At 32.1% G+C, this 27711-nt stretch overlaps 1 protein-coding gene across 1 annotated transcript; it reads left to right on the top strand.

Moving 5' to 3' along the window:
* The first annotated feature begins 74 nt into the window (after positions 1–74).
* LOC124530962 lies at positions 75–25902 on the top strand. The gene is made up of 4 exons (XM_047105336.1): positions 75–413; positions 3862–4023; positions 22089–22295; positions 24134–25902. Exons 1-4 carry the CDS (start codon positions 75–77, stop codon positions 24635–24637), a joined length of 1212 nt encoding a protein of 403 aa, XP_046961292.1. The 3' UTR covers positions 24638–25902.
* The last annotated feature ends 1809 nt before the right edge of the window (positions 25903–27711 follow it).

The raw sequence follows: 27711 nt of genomic DNA, 5'->3' as shown, positions 1-27711 counted from the left end.
AAACCGTGGAAGACTTAACCATAATGCTCGATGACCTCGGTAAAGCCTCCAAATAAGTGGGTCTTAAAATTAACATGGATAAGACGAAGATTATGTCGAACATCTATGTTGTGCCCACTCCTATAAAAATCGGAGAATCTACACTCAAAGCTATCGATGACTACATATACCTGGGACAAACGATCCAATTAGGTAAGTCGAACTTCGAAAAAGAGGTCAACCGTCGAATCCAACTCGGCTGGGCAGCGTTCGGGAAGCCACGAAAAATCTTCTCGTCCCATATACCGCAGTGTCTGAAGACAAAAGCCTTTGACCAGTGTGTGTTGCCAGTGATGACTTACGGTTCAGAAACGTGGTCCTTCACAATAGGCCTCATAAGAAGGCTCAAGGTCACCCAAAGCGCAATGGAGAGGGCGAGTTTCTCTGCGATATCGAATTAGAAATAAGGAGACCCGCAGAATAACTAAGGTCACCGACATAGCCTGAAGAATTGCCACACTCAAGTGGCAGTGGGCGGAGCACATTGCTCGAAGAACCGACGGCCGATGGAGCCGACGAGTTCTCGAGTGGTGACCACGGACCGGTAGACGCAGCGTGGGTAGGCGCCCCACAAGGTGGTCCGACGACCTGGTGAAGATCGTGGGTAGCCGCTGGTTGCAGGCTGCACAAGACCGGTCGTTGTGGCGATCTTTGGGGGAGGCCTATATCCAGCAGTGGACGTCCTTCGGCTGAAATGATGATGATGATGATGATGACGATGATGCCACGAAAGGGTTCAGTGGATAAAACAGAAGATTGCTCGTTTAAATTAAATAATCAATGTCGAATTTGATATTATGACGTATTTCGTACTTGATGGTGTAACGGCGCGGGTGAAAATAATGGAAGTCCTATGTTCCTCTACGATAACAGTCATTAGACTTCAAGGAATCAAACGCTAAAATATCGCTGTAAAATAACTTTCGCAGAATACGCAGACTATCAAAATTGTATTTAATAAATTTCTTAATCCATATAATATAAAGCAACTCGCTTTATAATTTGTCTTAATAATATTAATCATAGTTTTCGTATAAGCCTGAAAAAAGGTTACATTTAGTTACATATTACGTTTTTTTTTGTTAATTCACAATGTAAAGTTTTTAACTTATAAATAATTCTACAATGATTAAAATGCACCAAAGACTTATCGTTCTTTTCTTGCGCTGCTAGATAGCGTTCATTAACGGCCTTTATCCGCTGTAATTAAAAATTCCCTCGTGTCACTTGCAATATCCCGCTTTGCTCTCAGCACTTTTGTCATTATACAGAAGCTCACCTTCCGGAAAAATCTTTACAAGTTAAACTATAAATATATTAATCCTATAAGAAGACTTAAACATTATTAGATTTATACAATTAATATGTAACATTTTTCTTTTTTTCTTATTGGATTTGTAACCTAAAAAAAACATGATATATACATTTTTTTATGGTCAGACTTTACATCTCCATAAGCATGTTGTTTGCCTAGAAATAAAACCAATTGTAGTTAAATTCATTTGTGAGTCGAATTATCAGCCAAAATATCATTTAGCACACTAACGAAATCAGTGTTTATAACAAAGAAACAAAAACTGGAACAGCCATTCCACTTGGTTGTGATTTGGCGCCGCGTTACCAACAAACAGTTAAATGTATCTAATATTTTCAATATTATTTAAACATATAAAATGGTAGTTGACAGACTTTAAGCGTAGATCTTTTTAAACAAAACTAAACTAAAAATAAAATGTTAATAGCCGTTTTTTATATTATAAAGCCCTATTTTATATAATTATATTAAAAATTAGGAGTTTTCTCAATGACAGATTACTTTCATTCTTTTGGGTTTATTTGTCTGTAAAATTGATGTGATTAATTTATTGTGATTCTTTTATTAGTTTTTATATTCAATAAAATTGACTAAATAAATTTAGGTTGTATTTTTATATATCGTCAACATATATAATAAAGTCAACTACATATATTTAAATAAAAAAATACATTCCTTAATGAAATCACTACAAATAACTTGTCCTTCAATTGTAATAAACATTTAAAACAAGTATTACAGCTGTAAACAGTTCTTACGGGTAAATGGATTCAATAAATTCGACAAACGGCATACAGACGAGATAGAGGGATCAATGATTATAATGATTAAAATATATACATCAAATAACATTTATAAAAAATACAAATACCTAAATCCTGAATACTTACTTACAGCGAAGTTATTTAGTAAAAGTGTTTACTAAATAACTTCGATGTAAGTAAGTACTAATATATTGAGCTTTTAAAAAAGCTTAACTAGTGAGTTAAGCTTTTTTAAAAGCTCAATATTTCATAGTTAGGTATGGGAACGACGTTTCTATGAGAACAACTCTTCCGATTTTACAAATAGACAGAACAGTGTAAAGCGTTAGCTTAGCTCTCAATATTCGTGAGATTTTCGCTCAATTTAATAATTTCATCTCTCATTTCCCATCCTTGAAGTTAAAATTTCCAAAAATCCTATCTTAACAAGTGTTACAGCTGCAAGAATAGTGAAAATTTTGAGTCTATGTTTATAATAGAAGATATACAAGCTAGTCCGCGTGGTTTTGTCTTAGTTAATCGTAACTACTCCGCCTTTGTGTGTCGTGGCGTTATTCTATATCTATAGCCTTTAATCTTTTTCAATAAATACAATATACAGAATACATTTTTAAGACTTTTTCTAGACTTTAATTGATATATGGCATTTAAACACTTATACTTTGTATACTTAGAGTTGAAAATTATTTTTATAGATTTTTATATCCAAAGTACCAAAAAGTCACCCTTGTCATCTGCAATGGCACTCAATGTTCGTAAAATGTACAACATGTACTTGAGGTTTTTAAGGACAAATTTTATAACCTTTTTTTTATTATACATACAATACAAATAAAGCTTAAACTTAGCCGTGTCAAAAATTGAAATGTAAATAAAGAATTTAATCATAATAGCAGTTACACACACTAATGCATGGATCGATATATAAAATTATACACACAGTATTTCAAATATAGTCAACAGATTACAAATATAGTTCCTAAATTATGTGGTAGTTTAAATATCCTATAATGGAACAGCTGCTAACAAATAATTTTGCTAATAATCGACAATAAATAACATAAAGTTTCTAAGATAATCTCATCACGAAATTTCTCTCCTGAGAGAGCGACTGGATATACTTTATGACTTAACCCAATTACTTTAGTATAGAATTAAATAATAAAGTAACATCATTGTTGGCAAGTCTCGTAGTTGGTAACGAGCCCGCGCCTGGGGACCACTCGCGACAACGTCTCCACTTAATTTTCAATTCAAATAAGACAGGCCACTCTCCGCCTCGGCAGTAGCAATTTGCGTAGACAATAGCGTCACATACAGACGCAACTGATAAGGTTTTACGTTATGTTACGTTACAGCTTCAATATTACGACTACACGACGTATACTTTTAAAACTCTTTCTCAAAAAAAATACTTACTCTATATTTATATTTTAATGTAACAACAACTACATATTTCTATTATTTGTTATTTCTTCTTACTATCATATTCTATTGACTAAATTAGATTCGAAATCATAAACAGGTTAAACTGAGGTCTTGTTGGCCGGGACGAATATAAGTAATAGGATCAGTTATGGAGAGATTGTAATGAAGAGTACTTTAAGGCATCGAGCAAAGCGGGCGTCAGGGTCGGCGGGCGGTCCGGCGGCTCAGCTGCCGGGCTACCTTGCGAAATGCACCAAGCAACCCCTAATTGAATAGCCCGGCCGGGGCTAATCAGGGCTCAGCTGAGCGGTGCAGGCGGACGCAGAGGCTGGGGATGGCGGGGTGGCGGGTGCAGCGCGGGAGGTGAGAGGGTGGCAGCCGGAGCCACGCGGGCTAGCCGCGCCCCCTGCGCGCGCCGCTTTGCCCGGGAAGCTCATTCAAGTAGCGAGCGCGCCCCGTGCCAGCCGCCACCCTCAGGTATGTCCATTTTGCTTTTGGTGTTTGCCTGAAGTGTACCGTTGTCCGCGCGCTCCGCGAGTGTCAGTACTGTGAGTGAACCGTGAGCCGGCGAGGTACGTAAGCATGCACCGTCAGTGTCGCACCATACTGTTCTGCGCTCATTTCAAATGTGTCCGTTGACAAACTACCCCGACATCTTTAAATTATAGTGACGAGTCTGTGATATCGCGATACAAATTAAAAAATATTTATTTAGAAAATATTAAGAAAATCGAATGAAAATTAAAAAGTGCTTTGTGTTTCGCGTAATTTAAAATTAAATGATTGTTAGTTCATTGAGATATTTAAAATCACAATTTACTTTAAGTTATATCGAAAGAATTTACAGCGGTTTTATTAAAAGCTGCTACTATTGAAATAACAATCAAATTGTCTGTGTCTATGTTCGTCCGCTTTCTGTTTTGCATGATCTGTCTAAGCTTTCTTTGTTTCGAACACTCGTTATCTGTCTGCATCTCTTCTATTAAACGCCGGAGGAGGGCAGAGTACGAGTTTGTCACAAGGTGAGTGAATAATTTGTACATATTTTTATAAAAATGCGAGCGTTACTTTTTGTTTAATGCGTTTATCGAATTAACATTTTATATCTGTTTTACTAAACTAAGTCTGAGCCACATTGTATCGAAAAACGACGAACGACGAATAATAGGCAAATTTCAAAATTTTCCTTATCCAATTTGGGCTTTGAATATATATATTATAAATATATATATTATATGATTATCGCTATTTATAGCCAAATATTACATATTAAAATGTATAAAACAAATCATGTGTAGGTTCAAAAATCAAATCAAAGTCATGCGAATCTTTCTACTCTTCATGAGTTTGATAGGCATTTTTTAAAATATAATTGAAAACGTCAGTTAGGGTAGTTCTGAAGCTAGCGGGAGAGAAGGAGAAGGGGACTTTCACTGGCGCCGCTACTTCACCTTGCCGGCTGGCACTCTGCCAGGACAGCCTTCGAGCACACCGCACATAGTTTTAAGTTGCTTCTATGTCAGCTTTATGTGTCTGTGTTGTGTCTGTTCTGTGTTATTTCGATGTTTTATTTATAGAATTACATACTAACTTTTCGTATTCATATAGTTAAAATTTACTTTTTAATTTAAATACGATCGTATTTTCAGAAGCAAACAATGATTTATATTTGAAAATCATTAGAAAACTAAATTTTTAACCGCATTCAATATTTCATATAATGAATAATTAAATATATCTATAGAATAAGGCAAAAAATGAATGTAAAAAACTATTTAGGACACCCTTAAATATTAGAAGTTTTAAAATTTTTGTGATAATTTTCGAGGATCTTCGATTTATGTTACTAAAAACAAAAGCTGATATATATATATATAATAATCGAAGGAATCAATACTTTATATTCAGCAACTTTAAAAAAAAAAGTAATGAGCACTTTATAAATGAGGATGTTGAACTTACTATGAAGTACACATACTTAGTACGTCTGAACCATTTCATTATAACTGGCTGTTATCGTGGATAACGTAACTTGACGTAGCGCGTAGCAGTCGCTACGAGACCGCTGTGTTTAACGGATCGTTTTATTCGCGATCGTAAAGTTTTTGGTTCAAGGATAACAATAGTTAAACTATTGAATATATAATTGATTTAACTTAAAGCATTTACGTTAAGACTTTTTAATAAGCTAATTTGTTGAGGATACTGGAAAGAGGATCAAAGTTTACTATTGAAGATGTGATTTGATGGTAATAACAAAAACATATATACATACTCATATATTTGTCATAAATCGTTATGAAGTGCACCGTTGCTAATATTTTATTAATAATAACTATTATTTTTATTTGAATGGCACTAAAATAAAACAATAGCGTAAATATTATTTTATTTGTTATAAAGCGTAACTTTATAATTAGAATATCTCGTGTTACAAAGGAAATTAGCGAACTTAAGCCTCGGTCACTCGCTGATAAGGGCGTTTATCTGGAAATCAATGATTTATGAGATAAAACAAACTTATACTCAGACACCAACTGCGAAGGACTAGGTTTTGCCTTTTTGATTATTAAAGTATTTTAAGGTTTATGTATCGTTTTTCTATTTTCTATCTACGTATCTACTAAACTTTACTTAATATAAATCATTGATTTAAATAATATTTATTTGTGTCTTTTGTCGAACAAGTCCGCGTTATATTTCGATAAATTGGGTAAAAATCGTTTCTACACGTATAAAAATTGCATTTTTTCAGATTACTTAAGGATATATACGAATAAAAGTGTTTTAATTTTTATAGTGTTATTAAGGTCAGAGGGATATATTTGTTTCCAAATCATATTTTCGAAATAAAGTAAAACATACTTGTACAGATAATACTTTAAACGTATGTACGAATCCATGTCCGCTCCTAACAAAACGTATTAATTTTTCTAATAAGTTCAATATTTCAAAAAACATTAACAATAAAATCCGTTGTGTGTTATAAAATTATAAACTTAATATATTCCAAATTTCCAATACAAATTATAAAATAAAAAAAAAATACAAATAAATATTAGCGTGAACAATACATTCAAGCATTATATACATTTTTCTTATATAAACTACCGACCGACAGATTACTTTAAAACAATGTCATAAACACGAAAAAAATAAAACGCTGACTCAATAGCTGTTACTTAATAGTCTTTTCTAAATCGTACGTAAATAGCGTTGTATAATTTTAAAATAATTGACGTAATTAACTATTAAAGTAGATTAGAATTCTATTAACATATAATTTTGATATTATTGATAACGCCGCAGACATTGGGAAAGGGGTAGAATATGTGTCGTGGTTACTTTTATTTGCAATGTAAATCACCCTCTTTGAATTTTAAAACAAGATAAAGTTAGTAGATATTCTGTCCCCACAAGCTACTTTTGTAATGACGAGTTTAAATATATTATTGATTATGATTAAAATTGAGTGTATTTTTAAATAATTTTAATGTACCGGGTTGTTTTTCTATTTTTAATAAAAATCATAATCAATGTAACGGCGTAACCATAGAACATGAAACATTTGACAGCCGGCAACATTCGCCATATTGCGTGACGTCACGTCGCACGCGACATGTGCGCGTATCAATTCGATTCGCGCCCGCGCCCGCGCAGCTGCGTACAACGACCCTAGAGTTAGACAATTCAACTATACGCCCAAAAAACTCACCCCATATTTTGGGTTATTAATTCAATCCGCTTTGTCTAGGAAAATACATTATATTCGAACATTATTTGCACGCGCAACCTATCTGCATATAAAATGGTTTGCATTAAATGCATAATGCAAGTTACATAGACATAAGCCAGCAAAACCGGTTACACTACTAATAGAATTTAAGAATTAAGCATGTGGCTAGGGACATACCCTATTTTAAAAAAATGAGGGATTATAGTGTAACTGGTCAGACTATCATTTAGTTTTCATTAAACATGTACGTAGGTATTATGATAGTCATTCTTAAACCTTAAATTGTGTTTCATATTACATAAACGATTAGTTTATTCTATTATTGAAGAACAATTTAGAAAGTTTTTATTTAAAAATATAGCAATACAGTTATTCGTCAAGAACACAATACTTTTTAGGCAATTTGATAATCACGTGCGAACTTCGACCTTCACACGAGGAACGCTAATAGTCCAAGCTTTCCATTATAATAATAATAGATACGGAACCCGATGCAATCGCGACAAAGAGTCTGGTGAACAATTGACAGGAACAAAAGACGGTCGTGAATCAAACAATCGATTCATCGAACACTCCATACATTATCGCGACAGCTGTGTGGGGTGCGGAACGGTGGAAGTTATGACAGGGTTCCATCTCCCACGGTCTTTGCTGGCTTTTACTACACTGTCGCATATACCCGTCAAATCGTAGTCCTTATAAAATTCATAGATTATAAATAGCAGATCAATTGTTTTCGATATTCATATAAAAATATTTTTAAAACAGACAAATATTTTAAAGTAACAGCCTGTAAATTTCCCACTGCTGGGATAAGGCCTCCTCTTCCATTAAGGAGAGTGTTTTGGAACATATTCCACCACGCTGTTCCAATGAGGCAGAATTTCGATGAAATTAGACAGTTTCCTCACGAAGTTTTCCTTCACCGCCGAGCACGAGATGAATTAGAAGCACATATATATAGTAGTGCTTGCCTGGGTTTGAACCCGCAATTATCGGTTAAGATGCAAGCGTTACAACCACTAGGCCATCTCAGCTCTTACATTTTGTATACCCAAAACTTATAAACCTTTCTTTCTTAAAAAGAAAAAAATCTTGTTAATGATGTTCATTAATAAGCAATTGCGAGTGCACTAAGCATTATTTCTTCATAGTTACTTTAAACTTTAGCTTAGTATAACTAATACTTCATCATAACTATAAAATAATGATTTAATGATTTTCTTTGCGTCCTGTTACTAAATTCTGGCTCGTAATAAATTAAAAATAGTTAAAAATTTATATCAAGGAGGTCAACGTACTATCCCTAGCGCCACGTGACTTTTATTCCCTTCAAAATCAACCCTTCGTATTAAATAGCGATCGTAAAAAAATAAGTGTGCTAAGGTCGTACTCGTTCTAATCATTTTTTGTTCACACGAAAGTTCGATGTACTTTTAAGAGGTTTGTAATAAAACAAGTTATTAGATAAATTCATAACTGCTATAATAATACAATTAAAAAACTCAATATCACGTGCATTATTTTTATTAAAATTATTAATTAATATATTTAAAAATGTTAATTAAGTATATTTTTATGCTGTTTATAAATAATTCAGATGACTATAAAATGTACTCTGGCTTACGAGAAATACTTGTGATAGTTTTTCCGTAAGTTTTTACTCAGACTACTACTTCGTCCCCAAGGGTTCCATTTTCAAAAAATGACCTTAAATATATGTTGTGAGACGAATCCGAAATGGTACATCTTGATCGTTCAATCAGACATAAACAAACACATGGGTTTTATTAGTATAGATAAAAATAATTTAATGGACTAAATCTAATAATAATTTTCCGTGGTAATGTACTTCCAAAGGAAATTTAAATGAAAAAATGATACCGTTATTAAAAATGATAGGGTTTTTTTTTTATTCAAGCACCATTCGCCCAGATTTAATAAATATTTTCCTTGAAAGCACTATAGGTTTATAAACATATATGTTTAAAATGTAACATGTTGTGTTTTATAATTTAAAATTTATCAAAATTAGGATATTTGTAATTTAGAAGTTAAATGCCGTTTTAGAAAAAAATTGCCGTTCTGAGATTTTAGGTGATAGATAACTATGGAAAGATTTAATTTTAACTATTAAAGAAAACAAAGACATGGAGTAAAATAAATAAAATTATTTACTGTAATAAAAATTACCATTTTATTATAATTATTTTTAGCCAATAAGTTTTAACATACACCCCCTCCCATACAGTAGAGAAAAGAGATGAGGGAGAGAGACGACACTAGAAGTACATCGTCAAAAACGCTGAATGAGAATTAAATATTATATATTCGTAATGACTTCATTATATTTATACATTATATAACATCAATTATATTTATACAACATTTTTATTTGTATATACTTACAGACTTAATATTAATTACTCTAAATAAACAATAAATGTATAAACCTATTAATGTTATTGAATTAACATATGTATACAAATAAGGTAAATAATTAGAGCCTAGAGAATTGAAACTTAACATGTCCGTTCGGTTTCGATGATAATCCAATGAATTAAAAACAAACATCTAGTCAAAACTTTGTATCATAAATTACCTATACGATAAAAGCTTTTTAAAATGCCATTTACAATTGCGTTATCTTTCTTTGTGCAATCGCTGGCTGACAGCTGGCACGAGCAGATGAACTGGTTAATATACAATTAATACGTTAAATATATCAACGTATTTATTCGAAAGTATCAAGTCAAAAGCGCAAAGCCTGTTCATGCCACTAGTATACAGTGAATGTTAAACGAAGCCAGAACTATAGCCAGTATAAGAAAAGCCGAGGTTAATCGATTGATGTTTTGATAAACAATGTCGTAATACCGTGCAATAAGTAGTCAGATACAATGATCGGATACGTGATCGTAGACGCACTTGTGTGATGTCATCGGAAGCATTGAGAGGCTTCACCCTCCCTGCCCTCGTTGCCAACCTCCGCGCATTGTTCACGATCGGGGATAATTTGCTTTATTAATCTACTTTTGTTTTGTTATCTAATTAGATTCTGCTTTAAATAACGTTTACAGTTTAAATACGTTTATTTTATAGTTTTATAAATAACAACTTATAATCCATTCTGTAAACTGATATAGATTTTATATCTTATCATTTGTTGACATAAAATTTATAGAGTGATACGTGAACATCTAATACATTAATATTAATTATGTTTTAATACAAATATAAATTAAGATCAATCGAACATTATTTCAAGGATAAGATTAAGGTGCAGCGGAAATATATACGAATACCAAATTTATTAAATTTCCAAAACAAATGGGTGGACTTCGGGCACACGCGATACTATTACTCATTAATAACTAAAATCGTAATACACTCGAACTGTTACTAAACAACTAGCCACCCCTTAAAACCAGTAGTAAGTAGTAAGTCCGCCCCCTCGCTCGTGGAGGTTAATTGCCCCAATGTTTACATTCTTTCACCATGGAGAATGCACTACCGTAAACCTGACTTTGTTTGATCAACATACACGAGCTAACAATTTACGAATATAATTTTCATTAGGTTTCAATGAAATTGATTTTTTTCGGAAAATATTTCACTGATGATCAAGAATGAATAAGATTTTGCTATTATTTCTGTTCAATAATAACTATCCGGCAACTTTGTCCATGTCTATTTATTTTTCACGTAAGTCATATTTTCTTTTACAAATCTCATTTGATTTTTGATCAATATATTTAAAAAAATATACAAAGTTGTAGGTAAATACATATATGGTAATTAGAAATATAGTAACTAGTTTTAAATCAAATTTAATGTTGTTGAAAACGGTTGCAAACGAAAATTATGTAATAATAATTATCAATAGAATGAAACCTTATCAAACGACTGTGTAAATACAGTATATTAACAATAATTCTTAAATATCATTACGACGGACGGTTAATTTAATGCAGCGGCTTTTCCTTTATATTAAAAAGGTTATTCAAAAACCATTTAAATAGTTTTTTGTCACACGGCATTATATAAAAATATAAAACTGAAATCGTAGTATACGAATCGAACTAGAACTCTAATTCGGTAAATTACAACCCCTCTAATGTACCCTGTGAACATGTGACAATACGCCAGCTGCATCTTGAGCCTATTGTTCTGGACAATGCACCCCGGAGCCCCTGATCTATGCTATAACGTACGCTACGCTTGTTCAAAATTATCATACAGCATTGACTCTCTAGTCGGAAAGCGTCACGTTAACTATTTGATAAAACATCCTATATTCCTTATAGTTTTCCATGATATTCATGGAAAAATAAGATTAAAAAAAATCTTTTTTGTTGCCTTTTATCTACTGTTCGTGTTATTTTATGACAATTGTTAAACTTCCTGTGTAACGCATATTTATATAATTTTCTAAATATAATATTAGTTAATGTATCTATCTATATATCTATTCTAAATATAATATTAGATAATGTATAAGTATATGTATATATATTAAATACTCGATAAGTTGTATTATATTCACTGTAAAATTTAATGTTATTGCAAATTATGTTTATATTGAAAATATATTGTAAACGCCTACTAAATTTAAAATAGCAATATCTATAACTTTTGAAAATAAATATAATCTATGTAGGCGTAAAATCTTAGAAATAAACATTGTACTGTCTGCATTATTTGTAATAAATTATTGAAGAACAACTACATTAACAGTAGTTTTAATATTAAAATACAAACAGTACAAATTTGTTTCGTTTAAATGTGATATCGATACTAGAAAACTCAAGCAAGAAATTCTAGATCAACTTATGAAGTTAATATACCGAAGAAATAATAAACAGCGAATACTGAAAGCAACTCAAGAAAGCAAATACTATGAAAAAAAACAGTCCACCTCCTCGCGTTCACTGCGCAGCCATATGTGTTCCTATCCATCATAAGGCACGCGGTGAATGCCAAGAGCGGACTCATACACCGATTGATATCACAACGCTGAATACGAAGCCACAAGAATCATTTACGAAGAAGAAAATAATATGTAACGTAAAATTTACTTCGATATTACATTTCATTCATTGAAGCTCTTTACATTATTAATTCAATGATCTAACAGCTCTTCAATGAATGAAATAAATTTATATTATATAAAACTAGATAATTTTAATCGTTGTAACGGCTTATATGTACTGCTAGACTAAACTAAACTACACTCTTCTGTCGTATTCGAACTTTGACTAACTCCAAAACGTTTTGTTTTTGTATTGTCTGCCAAAATACAAAGTTGTCGACTCCACAATGTCAATGTGTCTTTCTGGGACAAGGTATTCGCTTCTAAAATAAAGCAACGCAGACACTTTTACATCTGTTTTTTATCAGTTTGATTATGTGTTAAATAATCACGAGTTAACAAGTCACATTATTCTATACCTAAGTATATTAATTTATCATATAAATAAGTATTACTTTATGTCATGAACGATTACCAAACGGTAATGTGAATAATGATAATTGTATCCTTAAAACATATCACTACTATTGCTGCAATTCGTATAGATTATAGTAGAGTATAGTATAGTATTTAACAATAACTACAATTACATAAATAAGCTGACAATTCTTATTATTTGTTTTGTTCAAGATTACTTATTGAGGTCAAATATTTAATTTTACAAACATTTTAAAATATTTATAAGAAACCAACAGTGAAAGGACCACGACGTCTTATATGGTCAAAACCACAGTCGCTACCACATTCAAAATAAATGATTGCCAAAAAACGTTTTTTAAATGAAATAACTAAGCCTTAAGTATATTTTAGTAATTACATTTTGGACTGAATCTTGACTAACAAGGCAATGTATTTTTAATAAAATATCCAGGTATAATTAAGAAAATTTAAATTGAAATTGAAGGTATCAGACTATTGTAAAATACAGCATTTGCTAAAGATCCGTTTACTTAAGAAGGCTCGCCCCTCCACGTTTAATTATCGCCATGCATTAACAAAAATAATCTAATTTATATAATTTTTTTCCTGCCTTAATTCTTACATTAGTCATCACACGCACACTAAGACGATTTGTAAGCACGAGCGTCACCCAACTAATACCAACATGTATGCTTTTAAAGTGGAGGGGCGCGCCTTAAAGACGAATTGCTCTATACATTCTTTGTGTTGTATGTGTGTTAACATATAGTGGGTGTAAAAGATGTAGCTATTACGTGTTACATACCTACGTCACATACAGAAGCGCGTAAGTTACACGTGTGTGAGTTACATTGTTATACAACGTGAAGTCGGTCAATTACCTTGTTCCAAATAAAAGAACCGAATTCGCAAATAAAATATGCAATGTTTGTGCCATTCGTGACAGCAATATTGGATCGATGCTCAAGCTATGTCAGCTTTATGATAATATGACAATACATTTAAAAACCTGATATGCTAGTTAAAAATAGAACAGGTATTATAAAAAAATGACTTGTATTTTAAAGTATCGAAAATACTGTTATTTTTGGAACGTATAACATATATTATATATTAAAAGAGATATATTCTATAACTAAAAAATGCCCGAGTTCCTAATGATAAATCAAATTGTTCACTAACTCTTTCTAATAGAACTACATACGTAATAAAAAATATAACTATTTTTGTTTAAAACCGATACATTTGAGACTGTCATAGCAGCCTACGCTATATTTTATTCAACATTAAGAGAGATTTCGAGGTCACTTTAACAACTAATATGAATGTGATGCCGTCTTAAAATATAATCGTGGATTAAGTAACCATAGCTTCAATTTATTGATTAAGTATATAATAAACGATGAACAAACCATAGAAACAAAATGGCAGCCATTATCTATGGATATTACAAGTTTTCAACCAACGGTAAATCTACATGCTCATATTATGTTCCTCTGTCCAAAACCAATTGTTAACGTGATACTAAATGTTATGACGCTTTAAATTTGTCATGCATCCAACGAGAACAATAATAAATAAATGTACTTAAATTGATATTTTGTAATTAAGTAAGCTAAACCGTCTACCGACGTTTCTCCAGATGTTACAAGCCTTCTCCGAAAAACATTGCATCTTCTGGTATAATTTTATGTATCTGGTTTAGTAGTTTTTTAGCCAATATGTATACTCAAAGGAGCTATTTTTTCCAGTTTTAATAACTGCATTCGAATGGCAGAATTGAACAACAATTTAAATCTTTTTCAAAATTAATAGTTGCTTTATTTGTATCTGTTCGTTTTATAATTTGTGAACTGACCTTCAAGACGGGTTAGGATTCTACTTTAGTAGATTGCAACAATTCACTATTAAATTAAACAAAAATACTGGAGGAATTGATTTGTTGATTGATTGGAGGTTCATTTATCGTCATTCAATGAATGATGTGTCGCTTGCATCATGATATATATATATATATATATATATATATATATATAATTAAATATTTTTCAACTTTTCTCCTTTTGTACTTATCCCACGCTATCAGCGACTTGTGATAGAATGAAAGTAAGAATAAGTACATGATTATTGAATTAACTTTCCAATAATAAATATTCTATAGTTACAAATTATTTGCATGTGAATCAAAGAAGATTGTATGAATGCACTCGAGATAATGGCTCGGTGCATGTACTATAGGAAGTCACGTAGCGTCCGTGACCAAGGTCCAATGAGTTTATCTTGTATCTCCAGTACGTGCTATAGGAAATAAATTGATGCACGAGTGTCATTACTGAAAGATTGAGGATATTTAGAAGAAAAAGAGACCAAAGATTACCCAAAATAGTATGTTGTATAATACCAGAATTAACGGCAAGATATAATTGTTGAAAATAAAAAATAAGAGTGACAGAACACTTTTAACGACCAAGAATCCCTAGTAACTGTTATTATATTATTAATTCCGGACACCTGCTTATTAAAGTATGTACTCTTATATATTTATTTTATTTTGTGTAAATCTTTCAGCTTTTCATAAAAACGGAGTTTCTTATCCTTCTGCACACATTCATGTACTTGATCCACCATGCACCAATCCCAGGTCAATACAAATGTTCCAAACGAGAGGAAGGTAAGGGTCTCGTATTATTCGAGGCGACGACAACGACTTTGGAAGGTCACTTTGTAATTAAAACAGATTAAAGTGGCAAAATACTACCTTTTATTGTGATTTGATTATAATATGTTTATTGAAACAAATATTAAAGTAGGACTATATTAATATTTTAAGAATATTTGTATGTTAATATTATTTTGTTCTTTACTTCTGTTTATATTTCTTTATAGATTTTACACTATTTAATATATAATGAGCTTGACCTACAAAATATTTAAATTATCATATGCTTATTCTTTTAGTTTTACGTATAAATCATTACTTATATTGAGATTAGCTATAAAAAACACATTTTAAGGACTAACCAGAAAGATTTCTTAGTATTGCGATACTCAGATAGCTTTTTGATTAGTCTTTGGGCTATATACGAGTAAGTTTTACTTGATAGGTGCTCGTATAAATATCTTTTAAAGTTACACCTATTTCAACTTTTTTTAAAGCACTTGTCATTATTCACATAGTAAAGAGTTTTTGTCAAAATACATAATATTTTGTATTAGTGTCTTGTTTACTCATTTGTGTTCCAAATACTAAAGTTAAAACATCTAATAACAAACTTCTCTCGCATAGAGCTTAAAAAAACATATACGTATAAATAGATATACTTTTTTAAATTATTGAAATAGAAGTGAAATGCTGCCTAAAGGTGAAATGAGACGGTTTGTCCGTTTTGTATCTCTCATTTGGTTGGTTTGTCGCACTTAAAGCGCCACACGTCTAAATAAAAAAAAGACACAAAGCCTCAAATAAATTAGTGATACAAAGATGTCCTATAATGTTGGATATTGGCATTCGACTTAGTAACGAATAATCACTCTTTTAAACGTTCTGCAAAGTGTCTGGTATCACCTTAAGCGAATAGTTAAATGTATGACCCATACAATAATTGATATTCATTTACGTTGTATGGGTGTACTTTTTATATACCAGTATAGAAATCTATACAACAATTTTATGGAAAATGTTATCCCCCTATAACACAATGGCTTGGAATAAAAAAAAAGAATAGTTACTTGTAGGTTTAAGCACAGAACTGTATTTTTAACGTATTAAAATAATATGTAAGGTCAGTAAAAACTTCATAGAATTTTTAAAAATAATATTTTTGAAAGTTGTTAAGTTACATTACCAATGTTAAAATAATTGACTCGACGCAAGGTTATCGGAAATTAAAAAGTTTTTTTTAATTGATTATTTTCTTAATGTCATAAGTAATTTAAAAAAAGAACAAATACATGTTACTAAAGAATACCTCGGATCAACTTCGAATCCAACATGCTAACTAAATAAAGAGGTTCTAATTGTCCGAATTATATATTAACACGTATTTTAAACCAAAAGCTTGTGCTACACATTTCACCCACACATAATAACGATGAACAACGAAGTAAAATAAAATCTTGTAAGAATAAAATAGTGTTTTATCAGATATGTGCAATGCAGCTGCGATCGTTCATGATCATGTTAATATTCTCGTTTGACTTTAACCTTAATTATTTATCTGTATCAGAGTCCAACCCGTAATAGGAGGGCGAAAATGATAAGAATGACAACCAATTTGTATAACCCAGCAACTATTAAATATAGGCCAAGTTCTGTTGTGATTGTAGTTTGTGTTTATGTAAGATTAGCAGTATCCCAGCGTCTATATCTGAGACAAAAAAAAAACCGTAGTTGATATGCCTTAATTTATAAGTATACTAGGGGTTTCCCGCAACATCGTGTTTTAGGGTGTTAGTTGTCATGTATTAGATACAAAAGTAGCCTACATCCTTGCTTGGAGTCCAAGTTTACTTCATACTAAATTTCATTGAATTCGGTTCAGCAGTTTGGTCGTGAAAGAGCGAGAAACAGACAGACAGACAGAGTTACTTTAACATTTAAAATTAATATAGATATAAATTGATTCAATAGCTCTTAATGATAAAACGTAGCAATACTACATACCGAAAGCTTTACTTTGGCATGCAGAATATTAGTCGGAATATTAGTATAATTATTTTATGAGATATAGAATATCACGTTGACACCGTAATTATGATAATATATTATACGTGAGAGAAAATATTCCCGATGCGAGATCATGTAGTGCGCGCTGGCCCAATATCTACATCACAAAAATTGGATACGGTAAATAAATGTATTATAATTTGAATATATAATTATTATATAGAATTATTACGTATATATAATAATTATATATAATAGTTATAAATAAGACAAAATAAAAAATAAATTAGAATAATTGTTTGATAATTCATTTAATAGTATTGGGTAATAAAAATAATGTGAGTATTAAAATATGCAATGCATTTTTTAAGCTTAAGATCTAAGTTCGTATATTGCATATTTATGCATATTCAAATGTTCGTTCTCTTCTACTTCCTAAGTTTGATTGGCAAAGCATTTTTCTGGCGTTATGCCCGCTTTCTGTGCAATGTTAATACATACATATGAAAATACATATATATTCTATATTAGATGGTATCCAGTATACAGAATAGATTTTAGGTGACTTCACATATTTTTCCTAAATTTAAATTTATGATTTGTAATTATGAAAGTGATGTAAAAAATTATATATTTTTAATAGAAAACTATATTTGTATTGTTTCAAATGTCATTTGTTATATGGACGAAAAACATAGTTCGCACTTCAAAGTGGCGCTAAGACATGGTCACGTGGTGATTCAATATTTAAGTAAGTATAGTCAATTCTACGACTGAATCATTAAAACAAAAAAAAAAATCAGCGTTATGACAATGCTTGTCAGAAATGTGACATGAATATAATGAATATGAAACATAATTACATTAATGCTTTTTGGAAGAATTTATAGTTAAATCATAGCGATAAATAAATATCGAGTAAAATCATTTACATAACGAAATACAATAACATTTTTATGAACAGGAACGGAGTATGTATCTAAATAAGGGGGTAGAGCCTCGTCAGTGGTGGGGGGGCAAGAAAGTATATGAAAGCGTCTTGGTAGTCTAAGATTTACAATAAATGGTTGAAGTAGAAAACAAGTGAAAACTAAAAACAGAAAACTAAATGGAGATAAATACGTCAAATGTACGAAATCAATAAAAATAAAGAGCAAAAAAAGTATTATTGAAAAAGGCACAGATTAAAGTTTGTAAAGAATGAAATATGATTAGAAAAATACGAATTCGCAAAGTTGGAACAGATGGCTTACTTACATGATAAGTGAGTAATTGAATGTCAACATTTTATCAGAGGTCACAGAAGTAACAGCGAGGGATTGATACCTAGTTCCCATCGCATACGTTATCTACATCTTGATTTCTACAACACGATAGAGCGGTGAAGTTGTATCTGCACTGATAACGGCGAGGAAACGACTGATAATAAACTATTTCGATAACAGAACGTGAAAATATCATTCTATACTTCATGTTTGATATTCGATTATTAACTTCTTATATTTGTATGTGCTATTGTAATGGGTCAGATTTCTATCAGATCCAATTTTATTATTTTTTTCATGTTGTAAAGTTCCAAGAGTTCAATTACTTGTTTATTATTTTTATAAAGAAAGGCAGACGTACCACCTGCCAGCAGACAAGAACCTGTTGTATACACTTTCGCCCATCGACGCTAATAGGTACCGATATAGTTTAAAACTTTAAACTCTTTACATTATCAATACGTCGCCAATCATTAAAACCAATAAATAATTCCCGTCAATTACAATTATTGAATAGATTTATCCATATTTATTTGTAATAATGAATGATTGTCAAAAAGGTAATTGTATTTGTGTGTTAGACGAAATATTGAAACAATCAATAAAGAAAACAAAAAAGTAAAAAAAAGAATAGATGTTTAAATGACTATGTACTAAATGTAGGTAAATTTTATATCGTATTATGTCGTATTAAAGATTTAAATATATAATATTTTTTACGACTCCGTATTAAAATATAAGTCATAATAAGAATACTGTTAATAAGGTATTGTTCATTATTTAAGCATATTTATGTTACGGTGATTTTGTCATATGATTTTAAACGGCTGTGATCGCAATGTTAGTCTACTTCAATTTTTTTCTTTTACAAAGAAACAATAATTTTTAATACCTATAATAATATTTTTAATAAGTAAGATGCTTTTAAGTTATTTTAATAAAACAAATTGGTTTGTTACTTATTCCACCACATACTACAAAGGGTCGCTGGGTAGAGAAGAGTTCGAAGTAGAGTTTTATTTGGCACATTTGTTTCTCCGACGATGTTTTTCTTCACAGATGGAGTTCAATGACACATAATTTTAAATATATGTATTGTATGGTTATCTACTCCACCGAATAGCATTAAGGTATTATCAAAATTATTGTTACCATGCGATAATGTACGGTTTTATTTTACATTTATTTTTATAAGAATATATGTATTAAAACAAAAACTGTTGTCGTTGTTTTTTTTTTTTCTTACTCAGCCTGACATATTGCACCACGCTGTTCCAATGCAGGGATGGATTCAGATGTGGCACAATTTCGCTGCAACTAGAGATGTAAGTTTCCTCACGATGTTTTTCATCATTTCCGAGCACGAGATGAATTATAAACACATATTAAACACATGAAAATTAAGCAGTCTTTGTCTGGGTTTGAACCCGCTATCATCGGTTGTGACGTATTGTAACCATCTCGGCTCGAAAATATTACAAACTTAAGTATGTATATATTTTTTTGGTATTAAACACAGCTGTGCATTTTATAAAAAATATTTAATATTACATTATATTATCTTAAAATTAATCATTAAATCAGTATGTTAAATAAAATTATAAAATAAACGGTTAATTTAAATAGTATGTGTTGTTTTTTATTAATAAGAAAAAAAAAGAAAAACAAAAAACACTCTACATAATTTGACTTATTAATTACAGTACCGTTTTATTATGAAAAATTTGTGGATTAAATATTTTAATCCCAGTAACGTAAAACCCTGCGAGTCGGCTTTGGGTATTTCTAGAAAAAAAATCTTTGGGATGTTTTCCATTTTCCTCTAGAGATTAATTAACAAAAGCAATATTTTCCCTATATTTATAAATAAACACTACAATGTTTTGTAATAAAAGACATCCCATTTTGTGTTATACAATATTCAAATGTAATTAGTTCAAATGGAAAAACTGGAAAATGGTACACACAACAGAAAATACGCATCTAATATAAGTTTGTAAATAGAAAACGATCAGATAATAGTAAAATAATAATTAGACCTTAATAATAATAAAAAATAGTTAGTGTTTATGATTTAACTGTAAATGTAGTTCTTGCACAGATTAAAAAACCATAAACGCATAAAGAAGTACCGACCTAGGTTACAGTATCTAGGTCGGTTATTGTTTTAAGAAAAGTTCGTTTTGCATTAGAACACAAAAATAAAATGAATAAATTATTATTAATGAGTTAAGTAATCATTTTTGTTTTGAAAGCTGATTCGATGCTATACAACATAGTATTGTTGAGACATCCAAAGAAAATTGTCCAATAGCGCATAATATAAAACGCTTTGGAGAGGGTAGTATAACATTAGGCTGCTAGTAGAATTTAAAAGCAGATTCGTTTATTGAAAGATGTTTTGTTTGTTTTTAATGGTAAAGTAATCTATAATAGTCTTAAGCCATTTATTCCAATGTCTTTGCCGTTAAAGCCAGTCGAAATGAAATCAAGTTAATCCGAACGGTCCAGAACCCACCAGGGATAAACCCGACGATATGAGTCATCCCGACGCGTTATAACAAGAAACTTCTTCAGTGCAGGCATTTTGGCTCAAATTCAATGCTTAAAGTCACGCAATGATCTGTTTGTGAATTCAGCAGCGTCTATTACATTCTTTAATCAAATATAGTAAAAACGTTATTTTTTAATTATTACATTTGCTTTTTGTCCCTTATATACATATGTTATCCATTGCATAGAATTTAAAGCCCCTTTTTAATAAATTGTTTCATATCATATATTTTGTGTTATTTATTAGTCATAAGATAGTAATTAGTCAAAAATAACTAATAATAATTTAGCGTACTTTGCTGATTTGGTCATTATCGAGAAATGACTAAGTATTACTTAAAACTGCTTCAAGTTATTGTTGGTGCCTAATTTAGTTATTATAATCATATTGAAGTATTAGTAAATATGAATTGTTTATTAAATTTACACACTGTGTAATTATTTATTCAATAACCTTATTGACCACAGTATATCGTTGGAATAAACTACACGAAATTATTGTACAGATTAACCTTTACTTTCCCATACACATAAAATTATTTAATACGTTAGTCAGCTTAATATAAAGCCTGTTAAATTATTGGAATGGTATAACATGCCCATCATTTTGAATGGATCGGCTTCTAAACGTAAAGAAAGAATGATGTTTTAAAAAATCGTAATGTTTACAAAATAAGACGTATCACGCATAAATAATATGAAATTATGACTCATGAGTAATTTAGGCAGCCATTACGTATGACACTTGTAATAGCTATCACATTGTCCTTTATTCGATAGGTGTACGTAGGCACAAAACCAGATTTCCTTTTCAGTACATAACATATGATTGGACAAAGGAAGGCGATAATTAGTTGTGGACAAAAATAGTCGTGCAGCCGGGCCCTGGGCCAGTTGACGTCAGCGCGCCAGGGCCGCGGCGGGGCAAGACGGGCCCCGCGCCAGTGTCGCGCGCGCCGTCAGTCTGGCCGCACGCCGCCTCGCTGCCCGCGCCCGCACCGCCGCCTGCTCCTGACGCCAGCCGCCTGTCGCCGCCTCCGACGCCACCACTCACCCTCCGCTCCCGACGCACCACCCGTGAGTACTAGCACCCCTTTAACCCTACGTTATTTACTCGTCCGAAAACCACTTTCGAGTCGATGCACCGCGGTAACGGCCGATGCAGGTTTCACTTCTGGCACACCAACCATCCGATGGATGCCCGCGCACATCGTTGCTCTCTCTTCCTATTAATTTTACACGTAAATAGTTAGTTATTGGTTCATGAGACCTAGATTTCTTATATCGGTAACGAAGAGCGTGGCAACCTTGGCGCATCGTGCAATGCAGCGGGGACCTTGCAAGTCACGCGTCACAGTAACCTCGGCTCACGCCGTGCTCGTGCCGCTACAGTGACGTCTCAATAACTATCTTAATCTCAATCTAGCGCGTTGGACGTCATGCATTGCTCTTTGGACGAAAACAGAACTGAACAAAGACAAACTTAAATAAGCAATGTATTATAGTGTATACTACTCGGTCGTGTTTTAAAGCGTTTAATTGTACTCAGTTGTAGGGATATGTTGATAGACGTGTATTATATAGCGAATACAAACAGCTGACCGACCGTCAACGTAGTTTTTAACAGATAAAAAATAAGACGCGGTCACTCAAGGACGGTCAACAACTATCGAGTGGTATTTCCCGTTTAACGGGCACCAGAGTGAAACACAAATGACGTGCAAACGACACTAGTCATTACCGGCGCTAATGTATCTTTGAGGCACGTAACTTGTGGGTCATACCTCGGCTAAGTAATATCGCAGTTAAATGTGCGCTGCGTTAAGGGGCCTCAAGCCGCGTTTCCCGAGTTATCGCACTGGAAAAACACGCCACATTTTATCGTGTGCTGTGTTCACTATCAGCTGTTGCGAGCGATGCGGTGTGCGGTCGCCAACACGGTTAGTCATTGTTGTTTACGCGAAAATCGTCTTTATTACGTCATACTTAGAATGTTCATAATAGAATACAAAATATTTGCAGCTGACCAAAACTACGTCAATGGGTATAATCTATTTACATTACAATAATAGTTACTTATAGAGTATTTCCTAATTTATTTACGAGTTTTTTTTATTTCAATATAAGCTATATTACTGTTTACTGTTATTATTTTGTGGCTTATATATTTTAAAATGTAAAGAAGTGAAATAAAAAAGTCAGTCAAATCTTTAATAACTGAATATTTTATGAAAATTCATAAATAAATACTATTTATTTATGATTTTTCATAAAAATAAAAAATAAATATTTTGTAATGTAATTAAGTAATGAATCGTTTAACTTCTACAATAGTCAATAAGTAGTTACTGGATAAAAAGTTACATTTAAATTATAAAATAAATAAAAATACGCACTGATAGTACACATTTATTTTTAAAATATTACTTATATAACGCACATTGCCTGAATAAAGATGAGCCTTATTTACATATTCATAAACATTACTTTGAAGTTACATTGAACATAGCCTCTAAAATAGCTCTAACTACATCGCCTCGAGCCGACATTGGTCACAGCTTACAAAACCGGTAGATAGGCCACGGTTACCCTTCGCCGAACATCGCAGATGTCATGTCTACATTTAATTTTAATGAAAAATAAACAACTTGTTATTTAGTTACTTTAAACGTATTCACTCATCATCATCAATAAGGGCTACTTGTTAACGTTATACTATTATTATTATGTTCATAGCAAAATTTAAAAATAATTTAGCTAAGTTAAACGTGATCGGTGGACCGTGGCCTCATTTACCATTGTGACACTCTCTTACGCAAGACTGCCTAAGTTTGACAGCGGCCATATGACCCCTATTTTAATTCTCGATACACATGTACCACAATATGAATATACCAAATTCTATCTCGTTTCAGACAGTCATGGTACGGAAATACGAAAGAATGAGTGGACGCCAATCCTGGAGCGAAGAAGAAATGGCAAAAGCCGTGGCAGCCGTGGTGTCTGGCAAAATGGGTTATAAACTCGCCGCCAGAACCTACCACATACCACGATCCACACTCCAAAGGCGAGCTAGTAAAGTACGCTATCAGCAACCCGATGACCCCAAGCCACTGATGGGACACTACAGACGTGTATTCACAGAAAGTCAGGAAAAAGACTTAGTCGGGTATATTAAAAGTATGGAAAAATTTTTCATGGGCGTTTCCAGAAGAGATATTAGAGAGCTTGCATTCCAATACGCCGAAGACAACAATCTCAACCACCCTTTTGATGTCAATACTCGGATGGCTGGTGAAGATTGGGTAAGGAACTTTTTGAAAAGAAATCCGGAACTGCTCCACAAGTCGGAGAAGGATTATGAGCTGGAACCGGTTAACTTCGATCAGTTCTACCACTTCATGTGTCAATCGTCATGATCGCTAGCGCTCAGGCTACTTAGTCCTAATGAAGGTCACGGTGAAGCCCACCTAACGGAACCTCAGAGTTATAATAATTGTGTACAATACAGTAGGTAACAATCCAAGCTGAAGATTTACCTACGGGTTAGGATAATTGTAACTTAAAAACGGAATTACGAAAAACACGTAGATAATTTTTGTAAGACTTAATTGAATACGCTCCACAAATAATATGTAGGTAATTAAAATATTTAAATTAAAGGAGCCTAGCTCTGATGATATTTATAGCCAATAGATTTTTTATTAATGATATTCCATTCTTTTAACTACTTAATTAGAAAATAAAAATAATTGAGTACTTATGGAATCTAACATTCTATAGTTGTCTCTTGTTTATAGTTTATATTCTGTTATTTAATACTAATCGGTTAATGGGCTGTGATAATGGAGTTGGTGTAATTAAGGGAACATATCAAAGGAAAAGGTATATATACAATGTATAGAGTATAATGTGGAATGACACGTTTTTCCAAAATTTTGTTATTTTATTGTATAAAAGAAAACTTATCGTCTATGCAACATGGTGTATGATAAATAATAACCACCAAATATAAATATATATTTCGTTAAATTATTTTTTAAATGAATATTTGCTATTATTTTGTTAAACAATAACAATAATTTATATATTCAGCTGTTAAGCAATTTCGCCTTACATATAAGCATTGTATGCTGTTAAGATACGTGGCGTTGGTTAAACCAATAAAACCGCAGCATCTACTCGAAGCCAAAGTAGCCTTATCAGCATTCAACCAATATGCGTACGCGCCATATTTGCGCTATTTTTGTTCGATTAACGGTTGTTATTCCAACAAGTCACTAATTTGGACTAGTTCTGTAATAATACAAATGTACATTGTAATATAACTAAGAATTGTGATAACGGTGATTGGTGATAGTAGAGGGAAAGTTATAGTAAATTCATTTATTAATAAAACATTAAAGAATGTAAGAGATATTTTTATAATTTAAATAGGAAAGCGACGTTGTTCCTTTCAATTTACGACATACAAAATTGTTGTTACCTGATTTATGTTTTGATCTCTTGAAAACTAGTTTTAATGATTTCTATTAAATATTGTTTTAAGTCATCTTTCCATTCGTGTGTGAGAAAACAAAAACAAATTTTCGAATGCCAAACTACGTTGTTATTTGAGATTTATATTTAATTTGACTATTTAAGTACTTAATAAGTTAAAATCTAATAAACAGTAAAAATGTCAGACTTTGTATCATTTGTCCCTGAATTGAATCTTATGGTTTCTAGAATTTGAAATGAATTGGATCTAATTGCTCAATCCGTACTCGAGAATCCCTGTTCCATATAATGTTTTGTTTTTTTTTTTTGTTTTATGGTATAGGTTGGCGGACGATATGGGCCACCTGATGGTAAGTGGTCACCATCACCCATAGACAATGACGCTGTGAGAAATATTACTATTCCTTACATCTTCAATGTTCTACCAACCTTGGGAACTAAGATGTTATGTCCCCTGTGCCTGTAGTTACACTGGCTCACTCACCCTTCAAACCGGAACACAACAATACTGAGTACTGTTATTTGGCGGTAGAATAACTGATGAGTGGGTGGTACCTACCCAGACGGGCTTGAACAAAGCCCTACCACCAAGATATAATATTGTCTTTAGACATTGGTAAGTCCAAAACGTTAACTTCAGCGTTAAGAATTATGCGGCCTCTATTACTCCATACTCACTGAGTGCATTTCAAACACCAGCACATGCCCAGAACTCGCAACCTTTCATGTCTACCGAGGCAAGGGAGCATAGGAAATATGACATATAATGGCAAATTCATAATTTTGTATTGGTACTGAAATCACATCAATCATTGAAAAAACGACATCGTCGTCGTCAATATATATACATGATATGAGGATCAGGACTATAGCAGCAGTCATAAACGTCAAGTACTTCTATATGAAAGCCAAATTTAGCGTGAGAGATATTGTAGCACACAGCTTTAACATATTAAGTGTTTTTGGCACAGTACAGTTGATGCTGACCGTGATACATTTATATAAAATTAATATAACATGATTTAACTGCCTCTCTGAAGGCTGCAATCGCAAATAGTTACTAGTATAATATTCTGGAGAATATACTCGTATACTGGGTGACTTCACTTCGCTCGAATTAAATTTATATTTTTTTAAATTACAGTAACTTAAAAAGTGAAACCTTATAAGATAATAATAATACCCTATTTAAGCCAATAAATGTACATAGCCGATGGACAAGCCGATGGACGCAAACCCTTTAGCTTAATTATAAACTTTATTTACATTATTATAATAAACTAACGAAACGGCACATTGTACTAGCTACAATAACTAGCAAACTCGCGTTACTGCCAAAAATTGATAGCAAAGCTTATGATTCGTTCACAAACTACCTACTATAAAGATAATGAAGGAATTTCCTCACTTCGTATACTAAATCCAACGCTTCACGTTCAATCTGCGAGTAAGATTCCTCTCCCGCGCTAAGTACTTGTAATAAGGGATTTTCTCGTTTCAACGTGATGAGATATTGCAGCTCTAGTACTGCTTGCATCTGTTGTCAGTGACGGAATTAATCGAGTGAACGTTTGTTTAATGAAAAATATAGTTTAGTAGATCGATATGGTTTTGTTTATATTATTTAATATATATTTATTAGTCACACTAATATTATATAGAACGTATGAGAATCAATTCATAAAATGAATATTTAGTTCTTATGCTAATGATTTACTGCACCGAAGTATATTATATAATCAATAGAAGGGTATTGCACAGGGTGTAGAAACGAAGCGAATAGGGCGTATAACAGCATAGGTGATCGTCATGCCTTTATCTGGATGTCTTACAGCGTACGGATGGGTCTTACTCCCAAGCCGCGTCTTTGGATATTTTCCATCGAAAGCGGTAAGTTGAGTTTATTTTTCCACGTTAATACAAAAAAAAAAATATTTACCTTACCCTATGAGGGATACTGACCAATGATTATCTTATACTATAATTCAAAATT

Source organism: Vanessa cardui, chromosome 7, assembly GCF_905220365.1.
Source record: "Vanessa cardui chromosome 7, ilVanCard2.1, whole genome shotgun sequence".
Classification (NCBI taxonomy): domain Eukaryota; kingdom Metazoa; phylum Arthropoda; class Insecta; order Lepidoptera; family Nymphalidae; genus Vanessa; species Vanessa cardui.
The sequence above is the reverse complement of the archived record's forward strand: the minus strand, read 5'-3'. Positions and strand labels throughout refer to the sequence as shown.

What these genes read in the sequence shown, in the direction of transcription:
- LOC124530962 (XM_047105336.1), top strand. Translation starts at nt 75, where the DNA reads ATGGATAAGACGAAGATTATGTCGAACATCTATGTTGTGCCCACTCCT. An exon ending in CCCAAAGCGCAATGGAGAGG is followed by an intron (nt 414 to 3,861) that starts GCGAGTTTCTCT and finishes TGAGCGGTGCAG; the next exon opens with GCGGACGCAGAGGCTGGGGA. An exon ending in CCGCTCCCGACGCACCACCC is followed by an intron (nt 22,296 to 24,133) that starts GTGAGTACTAGC and finishes ATCTCGTTTCAG; the next exon opens with ACAGTCATGGTACGGAAATA.